The following is a 16,212-nucleotide window of genomic DNA, read 5'->3' on the forward strand; positions in this document are numbered from 1 at the left end:
CCAAAGAGGTGTCAGGTTGTACATTGTTTTCAGAGCCAACACCTCACCCCTTACTCACAGTCCTGGCTTTTCTCTTCCCAAGGAGAGAGGACAGTGCCTCCCAGGGACTTTCCCAGGACTCCTTCCTTCTCTGCCATCATCTGCCCCCTCCTCAAGAAAGTCTGTCTTGATTTGGCAGCTCTGTCCAACAGAACTTTCTGCAGTGACAGGGATGTGCTATATCTGCACTGTCCAACATTAGCCACAGATGACCATTGAACACTTAAATTTCGGCCAGTGTGACCCAGGAGCTCAATTTTTAGTTGTATTTAATTTTAATTAAATAGCCACACATGGCTACATCGATCTACCACATTGAACAGGATAGCTCTAGAACTCACACACTCCCTGGCAAAGACCATATTCACATATTTTCATTGGTGCGTATTCATTTTGTTTCTCTTGTAACTCGCCTGCTTCTTGAGACTGAGAGCCAGTGTGTTCTTTGAAATGTTTTCTCTCAACACCAGGCCTTTGCCCATGCCATGGCCTCTGTCTGAATACTGTGCCCTCTGCTTGCCCATCATCTATAGCTACTACGTGTCCTTCAGATCTTAGCTTTAATGTCACCTCCTCCGAGAAGCCATCCCTGACTACCATCCCCAACCCCCATGCCAAAGCCTCTGAATCTTCTAGCCCCAACTGGGCACTGATGACCCTGTTGTGTAATTGCCCAATCACTTCTCTGTCTCACTTTCTAGACTGTGAGCTTGGGAGAAAACACTAGCATAATATCTGAAATAGAGTTGACCTGCAATAAGTACTCATGAAGTTTAATGTTGAATAAATATTTTCACATAATACAGTCCCGTGCCTCATTCACGGAAATTATACTAATGAAGTATGTCATTTATTGAGCTAAGTACTTTGCCTGTCTCATTAAATGTTACAACAGTCCTGTAAGAGATGCTCTATTATCTCCTTTTCACAGGTAAAGGGTCTGAAGCTCAGAGAGGTTAAGTGAATCATTCAAAGTCACACAGCTAAGATCTCAGCCTGGGTTCCCTAGAAAACAGAGCCTGAGGCAAGATTAACAAACTAATGCCTTATTGGGGATGTAATCCCAGCCTAACAAGAGTGAAGGAAAAAGGACTGTGAGACTGAGAAGGAGGGAGGGCAAATATAAGACATTCTTGACTGAATTGGCCACAGCTTTTCAAGAAAATGCAACCAGGGATTCCACCACTCAGGGCATCTCTGGGGGAAGCCACATGAAATGGGCAGGGATGAGGGGCAAGAACTTCATCTGCTGGCCTGTCCCGTTTCCCCTCTGCCATTAGTGACCACTGGACCCAACCACTCCTCGTATCTGAGCTGTGTTACTGATGCCTCCAGGCAGCCATGAGGAAAACCAGCTCTGCACCCAGAAGCTCACCTGAGTCTAGGAGAGGAGGCGCCAGAACCCTGGCCCCAAGCCCTGGCCTCAGCTCCGGCCAGGTCAGCTGGGACCACAGCTGGGGCTGTTGGCAGAACGACTCAGGCCTCATCACCGCAGGCCAAGCTAGCCAAGTGGTTGCAGCAGTCTGACCCAGGCCGCCTGACCCAGGCCAAACTGCAGCAGTCTGACCCAGGCCACCTGACCCAGGCCAAACTGCAGCAGTCTGACCCAGGCCGCCTGCGGGGGCAGGCAAGCAGAGGCTGGATGGCGTCCAGGGCTGCTGGGTGGCCGGGAAAGACACAGCTAAGCACGCTTGAGAAGGTGCAACAATCACGCCTGACAGAAATCAGACTGGGATTCAGATCCAGTTGAGACTAACCCCGAAGCCCTTCCACAAATATTGACTGAAAGAAAAAAGAGAATTAATATATGACTGAGTGGGAGGAAAAAAAAAAAACCCTAGCAATCATCTCTCCAAAACCTTGGTGTATTCCAGACGCCCTCATTTTATAGTGGAAAGACTAAGGCCCAGTAAAGCAGAGATGCTGTAAGGCCACACCAAGAGTGAGTCGCAGAGCTAGGACTTGAGTCTCAGTCTCAATCCTCCTGCTTCCCCTTTGTCTCATTTGTCGTGTCAGCATTTATGGCCTCAGAGTGATGCCTCTTGTTCTCACCTGCCCAGCATCCATTTCCCTGTCCTCTGTAACAGCACCCTGGTTGTCCTCCTAGAAACCACCCCACGCCCCGCCTTTCGTTCGTGTGGTTCCAGTGTGGTGGATGTCAGGACACGCCTGCTCTCATCCCCCGTCTCCCACCCTCGACCCCTAACCCTTGAGCCCAGGTCCTAGGTCCAGCCAATCAGAGGATCCCATTTCCCTGGCCACAGTCTTCGGTTCGTGGATGGGACCCACGTCTGTCCCGTGAGAGTTAATCACAGGAATTGCAGCCACTGTGTGTGAAGAAGAGCTTTCTTTTCTCTGGGGTTAATTACCTTTGGTTACCTTTCAGACAATGGAGAAGGAAATGGCAACCCACTCCAGTATTCTTGCCTGGAGAATCCCGTAGACAGGGGAGCCTGGTGGGCTGCCGTCCATGGGGTCACACAGAGTCGGACACGACTGATGTGACTTAGCAGCCACAGCAGCTGAGCCTGGAGGCACCAGAAGCCAACACTGTGAGAGAGAATCTGCCTGAGGGTAAACCCGCCTTAGCAGGAACAGAGCTGAGAGATGGAGAGAAAGAGAGAGCGGGGGGCCGCTGCTTGTTTACCTGGAGCCAGCTGTGCCTGAAGCTGTACCACAGAATTCTCAGTTATGTAAGCTGACACATTTCTCGTTTCTTGTTGAGCCAGTTGGAGTTGCACTTCCATCATTTACAGCAAAAGGCAAGACAAGCACCTACTGGATAAAGGCTTTTCAGATCCGGAACCTACCCTCTGGAAGTTCACAGCCCGCAGGGTGGATATTCAGATCCCAGAGAAATATCCCTCAACTAGAACTACCAAGGCAGAAAGGCAGAGAGCACAATGGCAAGAATTTCAACACCTGGCGTTTAATCTCGGTTAATCCCCATTCACACCTTCTCCTACCCCGGAAACACCACGCCCTCACCCCATTCTGATTTGGGGCTGGCTTTTCTCTCTTTGCCCAGCCCACCCAGCAGCCCAGTGACAGGCTGTCAGTTTAAGAAACTGGGAAGGAAAAACACACACGCCAGCTTATCGCACTCCTGGGCTTTGTTCACCAGCCTGACTGTTTCCTTTGGACGGGAGGACACCTGTCACCAGGTCACAGACTTACGTTCAAAACTGGAGCCTGAGAAGTAGCCACATTGGAGGGTCTTGACCTGAAGTAGGTGAGTCTGGAGAGAAGAGGGAGGTGAGGTCAAGACTAGGGGGAGAGGAAAGTATTGTCCGGGAGCTATAATGAGCTTTAAGGGTCCACGAGCCCCTGAAATTACAGTAGTATGTGTGTGTGTGTGTGTGTGTGTGCAAGTAAGTCTGCATAAAGAATATAGCCATGCTTTTAAATCATATTTTCAAAGGACTCCATCACCTCCAAAAGGTTAAGTCCCCCTGGTCTAGGATGTAGCCATCCTTCTGGGGGTGGATGTTTTAGTCTATTCAGGCTGCTATACACAAAGTGCCATAGATTACGTGGCTTATAACCAACAGAAATTTATTTCCATCAGTTCCAGAGGCTAGGAATTCCAACATCAGGGAGATTTTGGTGTTTAGTGAGAGCCCGCTTCCTGGTATACAGATGGCTGTCTTCTTGCTACGTTCTCACATGGCAGAAGGGGCAAGGGTGGTCTCTGGGGTTTCTTTTCTAAGCTTCATGGAAGGTCCACCCTCATGGCCTCATCCCCTCCCAAAGGCTCACCTTTTTCCAGCATCACCGTTGGGGGTAGAATTTCAACATATAAATTCGGAGGCACACAAACATTCAGTCCACTGCAATGGGGAAACAAAAGCTAGAGTCATTACGTTACATCACAGTTTGACCCAGTGCACACGGCCAGCTTGTACCGGAGCTGGAAACGCACGAGCAGCCAGGGCTGAGCAGGCTGTGTGGCTGGGAGGATGAGACAAGGAGTGCGGCTCAGCGTCCTGACCCAACCCCAACTCGCGCATCCTCAGATTCCAGCGTGGATGTCCGCCTGGCACCCAGGGGCCCCTGCTCTGCGCCTGCCCCCGACGGCGTCCTGGGCTGTCCCCTGGTGTGATGCTGTGTCTGTTTGCATCCGTTGATTGATGGCTTGGTGAAATACACACCTCAGACTTCACTTGGGCTACACCACGCTCAGAGAGCTTCCCTTCTCCTGACAAACCAGCCCCTCCCACAGCTTCCCCGGCAGAAGTAAGGACAGCTCGCCCATCCCAGGTGCCAAGGTCAAAAGCCCTGGAGGCATCTTTGCCTCCCCACCGTCCCTCACACTCCAAGTCCAGTCCATAAGCAAATCCAGTTGGCGGGACCTACCTTTGACCTTCAACATAGATCCCAAATCTGCCCCTGCCCTCCCTGTGTCTTCTCTATCCGACCCACTGACTGTCTCTCACCTGACCCACTGAAATTGCTTCCTGTTCCTTCTCCCTTGCCCTCTCTTCTGCCTCTTCTCCACCCAGAAGCCAAAGCTGACCTTTTTAAAACACTGAGACAAGTCATGTCCCACCTCTGCTCAAGACCACCCACAGACTCCCCATCTAACTCAGAAATTAAAAGCCAAAGATCTGTCATTGCCTACAAAGCCTCCCACTCTCCCCGCTTCCTCATCCCTTCCAGTCACTGGGGCCTCTTTGCTTCCTGCAACATGCCAAGTACAGGCTCGCCTCAGGGCCTTTGCACCTGCTTGGCCCTCTGCCTGGAATATTCCTCCCCCATAGATCCACACGGCTTCCTCCCTCAGCTCCTGCACAGGTCACCTTCTCACAAGGCTTTCCATGACCCTTCCCTATCCATTCACCATCTCCCTTCCTGGCTTCATTTTTCTCTGTGGCTCGCTCCATGAGGACGGTTGTTTTTGTCTGTTTTCCTCACTACTAAATCCCCAGCACTAGAATAGTTCTTCTGGGAAGGCAATGGCACCTCACTCCAGTACTCTTGCCTGGAAAATCCCATGGACGGAGGAGCCTGGAAGGCTGCAATCCTTGGGGTCGCTGAGGGTCGGACACAACTGAGCGACTTCACTTTCACTTTTCACTTTCATGCATTGGAGAAGGAAATGGCAACCCACTCCAGTGTTCCTGCCTGGAGAATCCCAGGGACGGGGGAGCCTGGTGGGCCGTCTATGGGGTCGCACAGTGTCGGACACAACTGAAGTGACTTAGCAGCAGCAGCAGCAGAATAGTTCTTAGAACATAGGAGATACTCAGTAAATTTGTTGAGTGGATGGACGGATGGACCATATTGTTCTCTCTTGTTTCCCTGTCTTGCCCTCCAAACCTGAAGTTCCTCGCGGGCAGGCACGATGCTTTGTTCCCTGCTGTATCTATGAAGGTAACAAAAGCTGAATGAACGAATGATCAACTCCTTCCAGTTGATGGATGAGGACACATGGATGCCAGAATGAGAAAGGGACTTACAAGGACATAGTAAGACACTAGTAGCCACCTCTAAACTCCCAAGTCCCAGGTCCCCTCCTGCCATGGCTGTCTATGGCTCCCCTGAGCCCATCCAGGCTCCCTGGCTGGAGCAGGGGAGAGGGTTGACCAAACTTTAACCTTGGATAGCCCCTGAAAAACGCTAGGGTATCTGACGTTAAACGAATTCCTTAATATCACTCTGGGTTTAGGGCTCAGAGTCAGCAGTCCCATTCCCTGAATTTGAGACCCTGGCCCTCTGCTCACTTCCTGAGGCTTCTATCTGTCAAATGGGAACTCAGATAAGAGTAGTACCTACCCTACCATGGGGGAACCATGAGGCTTAAACCGAATGAAGCACTGAAAGAGTTTAGAATGGGCCTTGAAGAGTGCTCAAGAAAATTGTCAACTGCCTTGAACAGCAAAGCCCCGAGCTGGAGGAGAAAATATCCAATCCCTTTCAAGTTTCCCTTAGGTGAATTCCAGCTAATTGGAACCCGGCCGGATGTGGTTTTGGGTTATAATGCCTCATTTAAGTTTCTGGGCACCTGGATGGTTGGTGTGATTTTCCCAGGTGACACAGAGCATATTATCTGGAGAACAAAACTCCTTTCAAGGTCAGAAATGCCTGGAGAGGCACTGGGGCAGCCAGAGAGAGGCAAAATCGTGGGCCTCAGTCTGCTCTGGGCTCCCCAGCTTCCTGGCTGGAATTACACCCCTCAGGATCCTGCCAACCCCAAAGTTGAGGCTGATTTCAGTGTAGGAAAAAAAAAAAAACAAAAAAAACCCACCCTCCCTCACTTCAAGGCACTGTATCTCATTTGCTGGCTGGCTGCCATGAGGTTTTTCTAAGCTTGGGAATAAAGTGTGTATGCCACCTAACCCCGACCTCCCTTCTCAGGCTTAGCTCAGCCCCCTCTCCCTGCAACACAGCTGCATCTGACCCCAAAGAACCTTCACAACAACCCTGATGGCCCCACTTCCAGAGAGATGAGGTGACCTCCCCGAGGTCACCCCGGGGAAACGTGGTGGTTCATGTGTTTCTTTCTACCTCATCGCCCTGCTCAGTGATCGAACCCAACACTATCTGCCCCCTGGATTTAGAATCTGCTTTTACAGATGGAGAAACCGAGGCCCAGAGCAACGGGGTAACTTGCTCCAAGTCACACAGCTGGGAAACGCTAGAGGGACTGGCTGGCCTCCAAGCCCAGGACTCTGGCCAAGTGTACGTGCTGGCTGGGCTTTGGGTCCCCAAGTGAAACCCAGGGTTGAAGAGCATTGGTCCTGGAAGCTCCGTGCCAATGTACCTGGCTGGCTCAGTGGCTCCTGACCCTCGGTGCCCCTGGGCTGCCTCAGCCCTGCTGGACCTTGCTTCTGACCATCAGTGACAACTTTGGCTATTAGCAAACCACCTTCCTGCCTTAGCCTCCTCCTCCAACACTCTATTATTATTTTGGTAAGACTGAACTTGAAAGCAACTCGATTTCTCATTAACATAAATTTAAATGTCAAATGCTAAGTCACTTCAATCGTGTCCGACTCTGTGCGACCCCATAGACGGCAGCCCACCAGGATGCCCCATCCCTGGGATTCTCCAGGCAAGAACACTGGAGTGGGTTGCCATTTCCTTCTCCAATGCAGGAAAGTGAAAAGTGAAAGTGAAGTCGCTCAGTGGTGTCCGACCCTCAGCGACCCCATGGACTGCAGCCCTCCAGGCTCCTCCGTCCACAGGATTTTCCAGGCAAGAGTACTGGAGTGGGGTGCCACTAGATAACTAATAAGTAGAATAAAACCATTACAACAAATACAAGAAAAGTCCAACCTCATCCCCCAAGTCTCACTAGACTCCGTTGCCTCCTCAAGGCTCCCCGTCTTTCAACAGAGGAGACTGACAGATGATTGGGGGGTGTTTAAGACCCTGCAGCTCTTACAGAAACTTTCTCCTTGAAGGGTTGAAGAAGAATTGAAAACTAAATAACTCTCGGCATCCTATGGTTTAGAGACATTTAAGGATGAGTCCAGGTGCTACCTGACCTCTGTGGCAACACATTAAACAGCAATAAAGCAATGCCATTTGTGTACATGAAAAATACACACAGACTGAACAGTATCAGTTTTGCAAAAATACCTCCAAACAAAAAGAGAAACATTAAATAATGGTCAGAGATTGGGAGGAGGTAGCCGATGAGCAGGGTGGTTGCTAGAAACACAGCATCTGTGTGTGGTTTTGAGAAAGGTCCCCTCTCTGTGTAGAAGCAGACCTTAGGGACAGTGCAAGGCTTGATAGGCAGAGTGAATGAATAAAGAAACGAATGAATGAGTGAGACATGAGAGGGGGCTTGCATGGACCAGTGATGTTCATTTCCCAGGAGGACTGGTTGTGTGCCAAAGTCTGTGTAAGCACTAACGTTTATTCTAAAATTTGGAGTTTCAACTTCCAGAATGTGTTAGGGAAGAGCTCCACCCCAGTTATGAAGACCTGCCAGTGCGTCCCAGGCCAAAGCGAGGCTAATGACCTGGGATCCAAAGACAGGACCAGATGCCTGGCTGGTGGGGAAAACGGGGACATCCTTTCCAGACCCCATTTTCCTCCTTCCACAAATCTTGTCTGTTGACTCCTAGGTCACTGACATGCCCTGATGGTGGGCAGTGTGTGGGCAGCTCTGGGGCTTTCCCTCACCTGCATCTCAGCTGTCAGCCTCGTCTCCCCTGCCTGGTTCCAGACCACCACCTTCTCCTTCGGTGTCCTCGCCTACTGCTCCTGGCCTCAGGGTGACAGCTGGAACCAGAGCTGTGGGAACTTCCAGTCCCTGGATGATATTCCTGACTTCGCCTGGAAGGTGAGACGTAGTCTTGTCAATGTATTGCAGCTTCGAGGGGTCGGGAGCAGGGCATTCTCAAATGCATCAGCGCAAAAAAAAAAAAAAAAAAAAAAAAAAAGCCAAGTTCTGCCCACCTCCCTTCCAACCTCTGACTCTGTAGGTATGGGGTGGGGTCTGGCAATGTGAATTTTAGCAAACACCCAGGATGATTCTGAAGGCAGCTGCTGGCCCATGCAGTACCTTTATACAAATTAGGAAATGGTGCCCCTTGCTCAGGACACTGTACGGCCATCTGCTGGAGAATTACTATAATCAATAAGCATTTCTGTGCTGACTCCCAGCTCCTAGAGTTGTGCAGTGCACAATCTGTACACACCTGCCTGGTCACCCTCTAAGCACCGCTAGGTTTGAAAACCATTGCTAAGATGTTGAAAGTCTCTGTTTTGATGCGAATTACCAATTCAACAATCGCGACAATGGGTTGGGACGCCCAGTTCAGCACCTCTAAGCAAGCCTGTGTGCGTGCTTAGTCCAGTCTGACTCTTTTTGACCCCAGGGACTCTTGCGTCACCTGCACTGGCAGGCGGATTCTTTGCCACTAGGCCACCTGGGAAGCCCACCTAAGGAAGATAACACAGCCTTCAAAACCAATACAAAGGTGCCTCTCTTGGTGACCCTGCTGTATAGCAGGTACTCAGTAAAGAAAAGGTGAAGGTGAAGTCGCTCAGTCGTGTCTGACTCTCTGCGACCCCGTGGTCTGTAGCCTACCAGGCTTCTCCATATAGTCAAAGCTATGGTTTTTCCAGTAGTCATGTACAGCTTTGAGAATTGGACCATAGCAAAGCCTGAGCGCTGAAGAATTGATGCTTTTGAGCTGTGGTGCTGAAGATGACTCTTGCGAGTCCTTTAGACAGCAAGGAGATGAAAACAGCCAATCCTAAAGGAAGTCAACCCTGAATATTCATTGGAAGGACTGGTGCTGAAGCTAAAGCTCCAATACTTTGGTCACCTGATGTGAAGAGCCGACTCATTGGAAAAGACCCTGATGCTGGGCAAGACTGAGGGCAGGAGGAGAAGGGGACGACAGAGGATGAGATGGTTGGATGGTATCACTGACTCAATGGACATGAGTTTGGGCAAACTCAGGGAGATAATGAAGGACAGGGAAGCCTGGCGTGCTACAGTCCATAGGGTTGCAAAGAGTCAGACACGACTTAGTGACTAAAGAATAACAACAACAAAACAGGGGTAATAATAGCACAGACCTTGGGGGGTTTCGAGGACTCAGCAGCTGATCAGTTAAGCAGAGGGAGTGCATGACTGCCCCACCCCAGTCAACACTGTCCTCCTCTCTCTTCCTGGCAGGTTTCAGCTGCAATGCTCCTTGGAGGCTGGCTCCTATTGGCTTTCAGTGCAATTCTCCTCCTGTCCTGGGCCCTTGCCCCCAAAGGACTGTGCCCATGGAGGGGCAGTGGTCCAGTGCCAGCGGTACAGGCAGCAGCAGGTAAATTTGATGTCACATATAAGTGTTCCAGACATGTTTTTGGAATGAATGGATGAATGAATGAGCGAGCCTATAAGCAGAGACTTGCCTCTTGGTTGAATTTCAGAGATAAACCCTACGACTGCAGACTATTCCTGATCCTTTAGCCAGAAATTGGGGGTAGGGAATGATATCCTTAACATCACTCTCTCTGGCCCTTATCCAAGCCCAATCCTAAAAGTTGTCCTCCTTGTTTCTCTCCTGAGCATCCACTTTGCATCATTTTTACCAGGACCACATATACAGTTGGGCAGGTTGGGCACTGCACAAGGGCATCCAGCTGAGGCTGGGAGGGCTGAGAGCTGCATTTGCCCAGAAGAAATGTTGTTGTTTCTGTTGTTTAGTCGCTAAGTTGTGTCCAACACTTCTGTGACCCCATGGGCTGTACCTGCCAGGTGCCTCTGTCCATGGAATTCTCCAGGCAAGAATACTGGAGAAGGTTGCCATTTCCTTCTCCACGGGACCTTCGCAATCCAGGGATCAAACCCGTATCTCGTGCTTGGCAGGTAGATCATTTATCACTGAGCCACCTCCAAAGCCCCCAAGTCCCGAGGGTTGCTTTTCTCTAATTCACACATCGGCTTTGGATGATCTAGCTCAGGATTGGTGGTAACCCTCATCCAATTAATTCTCCACCATCTCCCACCTGGGTTAGAGCTGACCACCTCATGCATCTCTCTGCTGCCACCCTTGTCCCCTAGAGTCTGTTTGCCACACCTTGGCCAAGTGAGACCTGTTAAAACTGAAATCAGATCAAGCCACCGCATCAATGACTTCCTGTTACCCATGAGGCTCCACTGAGGAGGCCTTATTCCTTCACTGACCTCATCTCTTAACTGGCTTCGCCAGGCTCAGCACATGCCGGCCACACTGGCTTGCTTTCTGTTGCTCATAAGCACCAAGCTTGTTCCCTCTGCCTGGAATGTTCTCTTAGATCTTCACAGCTTGCTCCTCCCACTTTATTAAGGGCACTGCTCAAATACCTCTCTCAGTGGGGGTCTCCCATGACCTCAAGGTAAGGGAGCTCCCCTTCTCCTTAGAGTCTCTTTCCTCTTGCCTTGCTTTCTATTTTTTATAGCCCGAAATATCTCATCTGCCTACCTGATTGTTGTGCATCTCTCTCCACGAGAACATCAGCTCTGCGAGGTCAAGGACACGTCTGCCTTGACACGTCTGCCTTGACATCACCAGCGTCTGACACAGTGCTCTGCACATAGAGCTCACTAGATATTTGTCGAATCAATGAGTGGAGACACAGTCCTTGTCATCAGCTTGCACAGTGTCTAGTGGGGGTGGCAGTTATAACTCGGTGGATATTTGGCACAATGATGAGCACAGGATGTAAGGAAAAACTCCAAGAGGGACCTGACTCAGTGTTTGGAGGGGGTGTTAAGGAAGGCTTCCTGGAGGAGGCGTCACTGAGATGAATCTGGAAGGATGAGTGGGAAGTTAACCAAATGTGGAAGGGCATTTCGGGTAATGCGAACATCAGGGGCAAAGGCATAGAGAGACAAGAGAGCAAGGCACAGTCAAGAAACTTCAAGTGGACAAGTGTGGCTGAAAGGGGGCTGGAGGTCCCATGACTCTCCTGTGCTGGGACTGCCTCCAAAGTGAGGAGGTGTCTGGTTCATTTGCTTAGTATCTCTAGTGCCTTCCACAGAGCCCCTGACAGTTTTGCGGAATGATTACATGGATGGATGGGTGGGTTGGTGGATGTGTGGAGTGGGGTGTGTAAGTAGGTGGATGAGCTGATGGATGGATGCATCAGTAGATGTAATACTGAATATATGGATTAATGGCTAGATGGATGGGGAAAATGGATGGAGGAATGGATGGATGCAGGGATCGGTGGGGGGCATGGGGCTAAGTGGGTGGTTGGACAGATGGATGGATGAGTGAATGGATAGGTAGAGGAATGGAGAGCCTGAGTGGACCAGAATGTGGTTGAAAGGATGGGTGAGTAGGTGGACAGATGGCTGGAAGGCTGCTTGAGTGATAGGTGGATACAAGGATAGGTGAGCCAATGAATAAGTGAATGGATGATGGATGATGAGTGAGTGGATGGGAGGACTGGGATGCAAAGTCAGCCCAGGGCCCCTGAACCAACACACTGGCTTTCCTTCCTGCTGTCTCCAGCCATCGCCACCATCATGGGCCTGCTGGTTTTCCCCATCAGCTTGGCCTCGCCGTTCGCCAAGGAAGCCTGCGTAGCCTCCTCCATGTACCACGGTGGTCAGTGCCAGGTAGGCTGGGGCTATGTGACCGCCATCCTCAACGCAGTCCTGGCCAGCCTCCTGCCCGTGATCAGGCGGCCCCACGTGACTGAGGTCCAGCGGAGGACCATCTTCTTCTCCAGTGACACTGAGAGCATCATCCTTGTGCCAGAAATGACCAAATGAAAATATCTCAGGAGGAGAAAAAGAGCCCAGGCTAGAGTTGTATGAAATCACCACACACCCAGGTTCAAATCCCACCTCTGCTGCTTGGTTGCCGTGTGGCCTCAGGCAAATCGCCTCATCTCTCTGGACCTCAGTGTATAACTTCTGTAAAATGGGGCAGGGGAGGGGGTTGAAATAATGCCTATCTCGGAGGGCAGTTATGAGAATTAAGATGCTGTGTATAAATAAAGCCCTTAGCATATGTTAGGCAAACTTTAGCTATTATTATTGTAATCCTGACCCCCGAGGAGGATTGTGGTGAGCATAAACCTATTCATGAAAAGTGCCTGGGGGCAATTCTGGATCCACGGTCATCACTCAGATACTATACCTTTCAATGGGTATATGCATATTCTCTCTCTCTTCCCTTCAGTTCTATAACTCCTCCTCTTGGTGAATCTGGAAAGTGTTCATTTTCCCCTCAATGAGAACGTCCCCTGATAAATGAGAGCTGGTCCAGCGTTGGGGTGGGGATTTGGCGGGGAGTGGGGTCAGGTGTTAAGGACCTGCCTCACCCCTTCATGCAATAACCCCACTGATGTGAAAACCTCACCGTTACTTGGGGCATACGAGGCCCCTTGAGACCCAGTCCTGACCTCTCTTTTCAGCTTCTTTCTTGTCACCCACCCGACCCCGCGCCTCTCCCTCCGGCCGTGCTGACTTCTGAGCCCACAGTCGGTCTCTTCACAGCTCCACACTGCTCTCTCTGCCATGGGGTGCTGGAGCCAGCCTGTCACCTTGGCTGATCATGACCCAGTGCCCTGCTTTGGGAGCAGCACCTTCATCCTCCCTTCGGATGTGACCCTCAGCCACTTTCTGACTGCTTAGCCAATGAGGAATGGTCGGAATGACTGGTTCAGAGATGGGCCTGGGACCTGTATAAACCAGCATGGAGGAGAGTGGAGCCGCGAGATGGACACAGATGGAGCGCTAAGGAGTTCACTTGACTACCTGGATCCAGCCACGCCTGCTCCCCCACCCGCAGGACCCATGGTGACAGGCAGCTCCAGGCTGGCATCCCTCTAGCTTGTGGCTGCATGGGAAGAAAGCGTGAGCCACTCTCTTCCCAGGGAAGGAAGCTGATTGGCCAGGAGTGGGTCATGAGTCCCCCTGGGGAGAGGGGGCTGTCAGCAATCTAGACTAGAAGGCCACAGTTATAACGTAGGCAATATAGTTTCCCAGAAGATGGGAGAAGTTGCTGGTCCTGGAATGGGGCAAGGATGCTGAGCAAGCGAAAAACTTTCAATGCCCAACTCCTCTCCTTAAGGGAAACTTGGTTATCCTCATTTCACAGACGTGAAGACTGTGGCTCCGAGAGACAGAGTCACTCGCCCAAAGTCACACAGCTGATTGGTGGCAGAGCTGGGATTTGAATCCAGGGCTGTCAGACTCTGTGATGGAGGCAGAATGCCATCTCTGCCCTGACCTAGCTCATCAAACTCTTTTGGTTTTAAACATTCAACTAAGACCATCTATAAACAACAGTACTATATTATTATAGCAATTCTATTATTTTGAAAAACACATCGGCCACTGAGAATGCAGCCTGCATTCATCTCTCAGAAAATAAGGACTATAATTACTTTTACAAAGTCACAGAATAACGGAATAAGGTAATAGAAGACCTAGGAAGCCGCCTCATGGTGTGCAGATGGACTCGAAGACCCCTGGTATGTTTCAAGTATCATCAGAAGCACATTGATGGAGGTCAGGCTTGAGTGGGAAGATTTCAGGAACCCTAAGCAGCATCCCCAGGTGGCTCAGACGGTAAAGGGTCTGCCTGCAATGTGGGAGACCAGGGTTCAATCCCTGGGTCGGGAAGATCCTCTGGAGAAGGAAATGGCAACCCACTCCAGTACCCTTGCCTGGAAAATCCCATGGACAGAGGAGCCTGGTATGCTACAGTCCATGGGGTTGCAAAGAGTCGGCCATGACTGAGCAACTTCACTCACTCACTCACTCACTCAAGCAGCATCCCCAGTGCAAAAAGCAGCAAGCAGATAGACGCCAACAAGAAGCAGCCCAAACAGCCTCAGGTCACCCACCTGCGCTTGAGATGAGCCGCCTCCTCTGTGTAATAACCTTACAACAGTCCCCTGCCATCCAAGTTCCTTAATCATCTCTCTTGACCATGCAGCGTGGCTAGGAGGATCTTAGTTCCTTGACCAGGGATTTAACCTGGGCCCTCGGGCAGTGTGGCGTCCTAACCACTGGACCGCCGGGGAAGTTCCCTTTCATTTTCTCTCTCAACAATTTCAGCAATGCCAAAGGGAGCGATTCTTCAGCCTATGAAGCAGAAGCATTTCCACAGACACCATCTTTATTTGACAAGAGACAGAGAGATCTGTCTCATTTTTCTCTTCATCATAATAAGAGGCGCTCTTTGTTTGGAGGAGCCCTGCCCCTACCAAGGCTGGAAACCACTGTGCTTGCTCCACAAGTCTGAGTAAAGGATGCCAGGAAGATACCGGAGGAGTCCTGCCTAACGCCCTGATGTAATGGAAAGTCCCCAGGGCACTGCAGGTTTCGGAGGGTCATCTGAATTCTGCTAGGTTGACTCCGAGGATCTGATTGTGCTCCCTCTAGAGTCTACACCTGTCCTGGGCTCAAGCTCTCAGTGATTCCAGCGGCTTCAAAGCCAGCAGCACAGAGCCCCGAGAGCCCTTCCCTGAGTCAGCAGAACCCAGTGCAATCTGCAGAGTTGGCGTGGGTTTTGCTCCTGCCAAGAACTGATGGCCTCACCATACCCCCTCCAGGGGCTCTGTCACAGCCGAGAGGGCTCAGAGCTCATTCCTCCCCCAGTTCTCCTCCAGGAGCTGTATCCTCAGGTTTCAAAGTTTCCCCTGAGAACCTGAGCAAGAGATGATGGGAACTCAGGGAAACTGAGGTCTCTACCAGGAAATCGTTCCCAGTGATGCTCGGGCCAGAGGGTCCCAGTGAAAGAAGAGGGCCAGGACTGAATCCACAGCCAAAAAAAGTGAAAGTGTTAAGTCACCCAGTCGTGTCCAACTCTGTGCAACCCCACAGACTATAGGCCACCAGGCTCCTCTGTCCATGGAATTTTCTGGGCAAGAATACTGGAGTGGGTAGTTGTTCCCCTTCTCCAGGGGATCTTCCCAACCCAGGGATCAAACCCAGGGCTCCCGCATGGCAGACAGATTCTTTATCATCTGAACCACCAGGGAATCCACACCCAAGGGAGGCATTACTACCTCCAGTTTGCAAAAATGAAAACCAAGGCTCAGAGAGATAAAATCACTTGCCCAAAATCACATAGCCAGGAGCTGGCAGACTTGGGATCCTAAGTCATCACTCCCCAAACATGTGGACAAAGATACAGAATGCAATTTTAGTTGGTGCAGTGAGAAAGTCATTCCCACATCAATCCTGCTTGAAGTCCTCCAAGAAGAAAAGCTTGTCTGGTGCTGTCTTTAACCTCTCAGACCCTTATTACATCTCTTCTTAACAGCGAGAGAGTAGGCTTCAGGAGAGCCTTCAGTGGGAAACAGTACTTTGGTAAAATAGTAGTATTCATTTCTACAACCATCTTCTGTTTATGCAAATGATCCTGGCTTGCTCTTAGCTTGAAGTTTAAAAAGTGAGTTGATTTATGGGATCTCCCTGATGGTCCAGTGGCTAGGACTCCATGCTTCCAATGCAGGGAATCCAGGTTCGATCCCTGGTCAGGGAACTTGATCCTACATGCCACAACTAAAGATCCCACATGCTGCAACTAAGACCCAGCATGGCCAAATAAATAAATAAGTGAAAAAAAAATTTTTTAAGCTGAGTTGATTTAAAGAAAACTAGTAAAGATATAATAGCACACAGATAAGGTCCAAATCATAAAGGGGGACAGCAGGTGAGTTGAGTTTGGAAGAAGCTGTCATAAAACTTGGGGAGAAGACTCATTG

At 50.4% G+C, this 16,212-nt stretch overlaps 1 protein-coding gene and 1 non-coding gene across 2 annotated transcripts; both read left to right on the forward strand.

Moving 5' to 3' along the window:
- The first annotated feature begins 8,109 nt into the window (after positions 1-8,109).
- Positions 8,110-12,725, forward strand: TMEM211 (transmembrane protein 211). Its single transcript, XM_006055586.4, has 3 exons — positions 8,110-8,335; positions 9,683-9,821; positions 11,997-12,725. The coding sequence occupies exons 1-3, from the start codon at positions 8,135-8,137 to the stop codon at positions 12,257-12,259; spliced, it is 603 nt and encodes a 200-aa protein (XP_006055648.1). The 5' UTR covers positions 8,110-8,134; the 3' UTR covers positions 12,260-12,725.
- Positions 12,726-15,916: 3,191 nt separating this feature from the next.
- Positions 15,917-15,989, forward strand: TRNAW-CCA. Its single transcript has one exon. It is a non-coding gene; the product is annotated as a tRNA-Trp (tRNA).
- The last annotated feature ends 223 nt before the right edge of the window (positions 15,990-16,212 follow it).

Source organism: Bubalus bubalis, chromosome 17 (assembly GCF_019923935.1).
Source record: "Bubalus bubalis isolate 160015118507 breed Murrah chromosome 17, NDDB_SH_1, whole genome shotgun sequence".
Classification (NCBI taxonomy): domain Eukaryota; kingdom Metazoa; phylum Chordata; class Mammalia; order Artiodactyla; family Bovidae; genus Bubalus; species Bubalus bubalis.